At 38.2% G+C, this 8,932-nt stretch overlaps 1 protein-coding gene across 1 annotated transcript; it reads right to left on the reverse strand.

The window, feature by feature from the left end:
• LOC139720233 (carboxypeptidase D-like) lies at positions 1-6,617 on the reverse strand. Its single transcript, XM_071631597.1, has 8 exons — positions 6,422-6,617; positions 5,557-5,657; positions 4,553-4,728; positions 3,812-3,996; positions 3,243-3,425; positions 2,709-2,861; positions 1,689-1,831; positions 1-186 (listed from the first exon to the last, which is right to left on the reverse strand). Exons 1-8 carry the CDS (start codon positions 6,615-6,617, stop codon positions 1-3), a joined length of 1,323 nt encoding a protein of 440 aa, XP_071487698.1.
• Positions 6,618-8,932: the final 2,315 nt, after the last annotated feature.

Consider the following 8,932-nt stretch of genomic DNA (forward strand, 5'->3'; position numbering starts at 1 on the left):
CTAAATGATCCACGTGAGTCCGAATATCGTTGCTATGACGACGGCAATTAATGATGCGGCTGTAGAGGGCGCCCTACCCGGGTCATCCACTATCTGCACCAAAATGAAGTCCACCTCCAGCACATTGTAGACGTAATTGTTGACTTGCACTTTTTTAGTCTGTGTTTTGAAACCTTCTTTTGCCACCTACAGGGTTAAACAAAGTGAATGGAGCACATAACAGGCTGACAAACGGTGTAGAAGAATTAAAAAGGGACGTTAACGATGAAAAATGAGTGATTGAATGTCAGTCAGTGAATGCACCACTACCATGCAAGTCTTGCAGGCAAGGCTTGTTTCACCCAATAAAAAATGACAGACATCACATTTCATTTCATTTTATTTCATTTCATTTCATTTCACTTCCAACAATGCAAATCATTTTCATACACAAAATAACACAATATCAATACAATGTAATAACAAAGAAAAATACATGAAATTAACAATACTATGTGTCACAAAGGCAGATTAAATTGAATTACAATTAAAGTTGCAGGAAATGGAGGAGACATGCTGAAAAACTAAGCTTGTATCTTGCAGTCTCCTCGTGGACAAAATATCTTAATAACATCAAGGAAGCAAGTTGCTAGATATGTATATTAAAAAAGTGCACAACACATACAGACCTATACAAACAAACAAACAGACGGACACACAAACACAAGTAAGCTAAACACATAGATGCCAGGGCAATGTTAAATCGACACGCAGCAATAAATCAAACACTAGTCCCAACACGATGCTGGAATAAGGACCAACCTTATTCATGCATTCGTGTTGGTATACTTTTCTTAATAAACGCGATAAAGTCCTCTTTCACTTACCTGAAACAGAACGATACTTACAACAGGTGCAAATGTTGATTTTTCTGTCTTTGTATTCATCGTGATTTTTTCATTGAGTAATTCATCTCATCTATAAGTATTATCTACGTCTTCATATTACATAAAAAGTGTAGATCCGCATGTAATCAGGTTTTTTGTATACAAAAGCACTGCATAAACAATTGCAATAATAAAAAAAAATGTATGTTGTTTGTTCTCCTTGTAATAATGTATGTTCACATTACACTCACGAAGATCGTCCGATTATTTTTTTTTCTCTCTCCCTACAAATCCATAAAGAGATTAATATTTGTACACATCTTGCTGACTGTCTAGAGTACGTTAAGGAGAAAAGAACAACTACGACATCGGAATATCAAAACTCATAAAAATATGGCGAGCGGATGAGAGATGAAACAAAAGAGAATATTGTAAAAGCATTCCTACTCATAAATGCGTCCAGTAGGGGAGCAAACGGTGTGTAATCATTATCTGACTCAGTCCCGAAGAAAGCGTGGTTCACAGTTAAGCAAAACAGTGATCCAGAAGTAAACCAAATGAGACTTTACCTGCCGACTCTTGGAATGAATCGGATTGGTGCTCATTTGGAAAACACACCATGGATTTAGAGGGTCGAACATATTGATCTGGCAATACTAGTAAAAGAATTCCAAAGTTTATAGAATTAATGATGGAACGGTTACATTTAATTCTGGAAAGATTTTCGTCATAACATTGTGGTGATGACTGCGGCCTTTTCAGGCGGAATCCTGGTACAATGTTGCAAGTACATGGTGAAGAAAATGACTGCCTTTCACTCACCTGTACTTCGTATGACCCCGGAAGCAGTATTCGCCAATACTCCCCGTCTGCGGTCGTTCTGAATGTGACATCACGCCCGACTACTGTTACGTCAGCACTTGCTATTGGTGTGCCGTCCTCTGTCATTACAATACCTTTAACACCTAACAGGATCATGGTACAGAAACAAAATTCACAGAACTCCTGTAAGAAGTTATCCTCTTCTTCTTTTTTTTTCCTCAAAATCTATTCGGGATCTAAATCAAACTCCAACTCCTATCAGGACATCATTAAAACGTCTTAAGTATGAGATACAAATTCTAAGGTTTTTGCACTGAATCTGTATACGCTTCCTCAATATCACATTCAAAAATCCATGCTGTTCAACCTACACACCAAACTAATTACACATTGCTATTGCATATCATGATTATTTTCTCTACAAATTTCAACCAACAAAACTATGAATGAAAAGGAAAAAAGCAGAGGACATCAAATTCACATCTTGCAAGAAGAGGATATACGAAACAGTGGAAGTGAAATTATTTTCAATTTGATCACAATAAAAGATTACAGTGGTAGTAGAAGTGATTAAAGATGTATCAGTAGTTGCCTGAAAGGTAGTAAGAGCGCGGCATGTTATGACAGCAACGACACTCTCATCATTTGTAGTGGGTAGTGATTTATGATTATGTTGCAGTAAAAATGGTAATAGGAGCAGTAGCGGCAAAAGCACTATGCCATTCTAGTAACTAGCCCTACTACTACTACTACTACTACTACTACTACTACTACTTCTGCTGCTGCTGCTCCTACTGCTGCTGCTGCTGGCTGCTGCTACTGCTGCTCTTACCACTTCTATACTACTCCAACATACTGTAACATCATAATTGTCAGATATTACAATTCATTGGTCGACCTGAGATAACACCCTATATGGTCCTTCCCCTGTGCACCAACACCAGTGCATCTGACGGGTGACTTAGCGACCAATGACCACACCCTACCCACCACACCCCACCGCGCCCTACGTGGTCTCACCTCGGTGCACCTGTTTGATGTACTCCATCAGCGCATCCCGGTTGTCCTCCCAGTACACCCTGAGTTCTGAGGCATCGGGGTACTTGCAGCAGCCCAGCTCCAAAGTGATCTCCATGCATCCAGCGAACATATAGTTATAGTCCTGCATGCCACCTAAAAGAAACGTGACAGAAATTCACCGTCACTCTCCAACTTTTTCCTTACAGTTTTGTCTCAGGAAAAAAGAGAGAATCTGACCTAAGTCTTTCCAGTAAAGTAGAGCCACTGTAGATAAAGAACGCACTGATATGTTTGCACTGAATTGTCCTTGAATTACACTTGGGAAGTCATCCCGTCTACTATAATTACAATATCATTAAGTTAATATTAATTTTATAATGATATACATTATAATATCAAGTGCGGGTAGCACATTTTCATCATGGTGAGCTGCTGAAAGTAATTTAAATGTACAATAATGGTAAGCAAGTAAAGAGTGAGCAATGCACACTTGGTCTAGTTCATTATTGCAGTCTCATGAGGTAGTTAACCTACCAGCAACGAGGTACCAGTCCGCTCCGTTGGTTATCCCATCCTCAAACGGTCCTTCATTACCGCACGAATTCTCTGACAGGATGTGCATTGTCCTGTGGTTGTAAGAGTACACGGTTGCTAGGAAACGAAAGATGTCATCATCCGGACTCGGACTGTACACAGATGACTTGTTGACCTTATTTTCTGCAGCAAATATGAAAGGTGTATAAAGAATAAGGTTTGCCTTTTGAAGAAACCAAGCTTTAATAGAGAAGAAAAGATGACTTAAGATTTACGCTACTTTTTTTTTGATTATTCACTGTCTTAGAAAAAGAAGGTATTTGACATTACTGTTGCACGAATGAAATTTAAGGCTAAACGATTCAAGTTGGTGTTTTTTTAATTGTTATCATAATCGAACATGACAAGCTTGAATTTCATAATATTTTGTAAGTCGGTAATGTATGTCAATGTTTCTCTTGTCTTTTGATATCATCTATGGATTGAATGGACACATGCCACTAGATGGAACATACTACATGGCATGAAAAAAAGAAGAAGAAGAACTAAACGCCCATTTCGTTCCTCACCTGGATAGGTATTATCGTAGGCGTAGTTTGCCACAAGGGCGCCCCCATGTAGGTTGGCTGACAACACAAATTGGTTTTCTTCCAACCATGCCATGATAGCAAGGGTCTCGGCTTGGGGCGTGTTCGGATTCTCCTCGAAATAATCCGGAAAGTTCCGATTCAAGTCGAAGTTATTACTATTTGTCCTGCAGTAATGAAGGAATAAATCAAAACACATCGTTTCAAACACAGCTTGTTCTTGTCTTACTATTTCAATCTCTTAATTCATCAAGTCACGTGTGACAAGCCTTCTTCTCTCATACGTCACTAACTTTGAATCATAAAGATGATTAAACTGATAATGATAATGACGATGATGATTTATAATGATGATAACAATAACAATAACAACAATAATGACAATAATAATACATTGTGGTAATAATAATAATAATGATAATAATAATAATAATAATAATAATAATAACAATAATCATTATCACTATTATCATCATCATCATCATCGATCATTATCATTACCATTACGAATGAGTTTTGGAAACTGCAACATCTACGGTACATACAGTACATTTCTCTTTTTTTCATTTTCAACCCTCTTTCTTAGAGCGCATAGAGACACTACGGTAGTGACATGCGCTATATAAGCACTTTACAATGTATTACATCATCATCATCATCATCATCGCCAAATATTTTATTACTTATTATGATTTTAATCACGATCGACACCATCATCCATACCTGCCTCCGGTAAAGCTGCGGCAGTTTCTGGGCGTGGCGTCCTCGAAGCCGTCGGGGTTCATGGAAACGAGAATGTGGAGCCGGGTGGTGTCCAGGAACTGCGTCACTTCGATGTCCTGGCCGTAGTTGAGAAGCAAAAAATCGGCGAAATGGAGCAGCATCTCTCGACCGACCGTCTTTGGAAGACACGAGAACAGGTGCATCGATAAGTCATGGCACAAATTTATCTTTGATATGTACTATGTAAATATTATCATTAATATTTATTATTATTATTATTATTGTTATTACTACTACTATTGTTATTACACGTATTTCATTATTCTTATCAGTATGGTTTGCAAAGGGAAGACATATACACATGACGAAAGGACCATGTTTTTTCCTATTACCATAAAATTGATGTATGACTGGCAGATAATGGTATATACTGATTATGATAATAACAGCACTGATTTGATGATAACAGCAGTTTTTAAAGACAGATGAGCATTTGACATCCAATCTTGGCGTACAGAAATATAAAGCCGGAGTTTAATTTCGCTAATATGGGAACAAGAAAACCTGTATCATGCATCTTTCAACCTGAATGTCGAGTTGGAATATTCATAATTATAACTGCATTAATCAAATGAAAACATTTTGTGGGACACTTTAAGAGATGCAGTTTTTGCCTCATATCCCTGGATGTTCACACCTTGTATTGTCGGCATTGAAAAGATCTAATGACTGTTCGATATTTTCTCCTTCTCATCCATTTTATCTTCTGCTTCTTTTCTACTTGTCTCGTCAGTCAGTCAGACATTCACTTCGATTCTTATTAAGTTTCATGGACTCGGGTATCTTCATGTATTCTCAGCCCCTGTTGAATTCTCCCTTTATGTTAGCAGCGCCCTAAAATTGGAGAGCAATTATTTTTTTTTCTTTCTTTTTTTCAGGAAGCCCTGTTATAATGACCGGTTATATGAAGCGGTTCTCCTCTCCTTGAAATAACAGACACTCACCTCATCTCCGTGCATATTCCCAACATATTTCGCTTCCGGTCTGCCGATAACATGTTTATCCGGGTCATGACCCGCGATGACAAGCACCCATAGTTCCTTGCCTTCGTGTGTGTGCGTGCATGTGTGTATGTATATGTGTGTGTGTGTGTGTGTGTGTGTGTGTGTGTGTGTGTGTGTGTGTGTGTACAAGGCAACGAAAGAAAAAAATTATTTGGCATGATAGAAAGAAAAATCAACAACACTACGAAGCTGTCATTACAGCGGCTATGATCTAGTGGCCAGTATTCTTAGTATAGGCCTACAGATGACAGATTTGGAAGTGCGTCCACATTAATTTATTATCTCATTTACTTACTTCTTTGTATTATGCCATTGATACACTCTGCTTTTTTTTTTTCTACTCGTCTGTATAGAAGGGTTTTCAGCGTATAAGGGGACTCTTTGGGTAATATTCGGTATGTAAGAAACGTATATTATGACAAGGCAGACTTTAAACGTGCCTACCACTGACATTTACATTTCGGATTTCTAGAGGGACGTTTTCTGGTGTATCTCTAGCCACTGTCAAGCTCACTAAATAATAGTTTTCTGTTGTTAAGTTACGAGCCACCTCAGTGTATTGCCCAGATAACATAATATCACTGCAATCGACTATTTTCATTTATCTATCTATGTATTAACTTTTATTGCTTAGCGTGAGTTTTAACATGCGTCATGCTGACCAATACTATTTCCAATGGGAAAAAAAAATTCGACACCAAGACTTTAGCACAATTAAAAAGCAATCATAATAACCATAGATGTAGCAATGATACATACGTTGAGAAATATACTGCGTTGTAAAAGATAATCAAGGTAATCTAACCTTGGACGGACTGTCCAATCGTGTGAAGGTATGTAAATCTCGGGTACGTGTTGGTCAAGTTCCGGAGCCGCAGTGTGAGGCGGTTGTAGTTGTGGTACTGATCGAGACTCACGGAGCCACCGTCGATGGCGCTAGTCACCCCCAGAAAACAAACCAAGACTGCCGCCGCCAAGCAGTGCGTACCAGACGGTGTCATCTCGACCGTGAGAAGTCTCTTATACGAGATTCTTCTTTATCATACAGATGTAAACACTGCCAGTCCTGTAGATTCTGTAGACGAAATGAGAAACATAGAGAAACATATAATAAATTAGCTGTCTCAATGGCAACATCCATAAGAACTAAAAGGGTATATTCTGAGAATGTGAGAGGTTCTATGCAAATTCATACTCATAGCAAAGTTTTCTGACGGAAGTTGATGCTGTAGTGCAGTCTCACGTAAATATTGATTTTAAATACATTCACTATTTGCCTTACTTTGCGACTTTCCGTCTTGTCATTTCCAAATATGAATATACCCTGATGCTGTTCAAACGATACCATCTGCGCGAGGCCGACATTCTCTCGTTCTTACGGCTGACGAAGAAAGCTGATTTTTTTATCCGTCGTCTTTAATAGGAGATGAGTGCAGGTTGAATCTGCCACTATACCAGTTTTTCTGTCTCGTTGTGTCAATGAAATAAAGAGGCGTTGGTGACTTGGTCGGTATTTTATGTCTCTCACATACATGAATGAAGTCTCTGGTTTGCACCATAAGGAGACCAGTTAAGTTGTTGTTGTTGTTGTTTTAAAGAAAGAAGAGAAAGAGACTGAGAAAAATTGGGGCCCTACAGTACAACAAATAATTTGCCCCAGACAATACTAACATAAAACAAACATAATAAATCTTAGAGATATTAAACAAGAATATTAAATATACCGTGATGTCTCCACAAGGGAGCTCATATCGTCTCCACGAGGGAGCTCATAAGTTAAAGTTAAGCTAAAATAACATTTGCTTGCTCCCCTCGAATATGATATGAAATCGAATAAAGACACGAATGTCTGACGTTATAATTATTGTGATGAGCAAATGGGTAAATAAGTCGTGACGGACAAATTGTAGCCTAACATTCCGCCACCAACGATACTGAGTGGTCGGGTTAGAATAAGTATGGAGCCATGTGTTCCTCTATCAAATGGCAGAAGAGAGCTAATCCTGTACATTGTCCACAAAGCCGATGCCACGCAGCTCCTCATTTTGACGAATTGTGTAAAACGGTATCCTCGGTTTTTTCTTTAGTTTGTTGTTTTGTTTTGTTTTTTAAATAGTGTTGTTACTCTTACTGTGTAGATGCCCTGCTCTATTTTGGGTTATCCAACGCTTGTTTGGTAAAATTGGGCGTACTATATTTGCATCCAAAGTTCAGGAGTATATAGTTCAATATGTTGTTATCTGTCAGACCTAGTCAATTGGAGTGGCGTGGTAGATAATCATGTTTGATTGTTGTATATTGACCGATGTCAGCTTTCTACAACAAAAATGACTTGTGTTTAGTTGTTGTTTTTTTTTTTCGTATTGCATTGTCAGTCACCAGCAAGCATAATTATTAATCATAAAAGCTACTCTATACAGTGTGTATAATAGTGCGTATATAATCATGCGTATGTGTGAAAACCGTGGCAGCGAGAGCAAGGTTATGTACGTACACGAGGAGGTACCAGGCGATCTAGCCTGGACATCCTTGTATAATACCCCACTGAAGTTCAACAGGTGGAGTCACAACTGTCTATTTTCTTTGAACCCTAGTGCGAAGCCGCCACTCAAAAAATGTTTATTGTGCCAAACTGGATCTGTCTCATGGACAAGAAGACAATAATGATTCATGCCTCATTGTATAATGACCAGCCACTCAGTGAGGAAAACAGTTGCGTCTTTATGATGGTAATTACTTTTCGCCATCTCTGCTTATAAAAGATGAACGATACATAATGGTAAAGACATGGGGTGTGCATTTAGAAACTGCGCAAAGATTGATGGACTGAAATCGAATTTACTCAACTGGACATGTCCGAGCACTAATCTGAAATAACATATAAAGAATATAATACCGGTAATTAGGTGTTATCAGTTTGATTCGTCGGAGTTGAGCGGAAAAGTGGTACAAACCTTGTGACATCATGGAAAACGATAAAAAGAAAATATGAAGGATAAATTCAACATATTTTCACTTTTCTAGCATAATGAAAGAGCACTTGACTTACCTCTATCAGAAAGCAGGGGGAATAATATTACCCTTACACGAAACAAAAGTGCAATTCTGTGGAACATCGAAATTGTTATCAATAAACAAAATTCTATGTTGATTTCGAATGAAATGCTGAAGAGTCGTCCATTTTAGTTCTGACAAGATCAATTTCGATGTGTCGGACTTTCAGTCAAATTGTTGGGAGATTTACTCTACTATGTAAGTGTGACAAGTGGGGGGAAATGAAAGAGAAGGGGAAGATGAGAAATAAAATGACACGAAA

The sequence above is a fragment of the Diadema antillarum genome, unplaced genomic scaffold, assembly GCF_040938485.1.
Source record: "Diadema antillarum isolate AM-2024a unplaced genomic scaffold, OU_Dant_1.0 scf00000124, whole genome shotgun sequence".
Lineage (NCBI taxonomy): Eukaryota > Metazoa > Echinodermata > Echinoidea > Diadematoida > Diadematidae > Diadema > Diadema antillarum.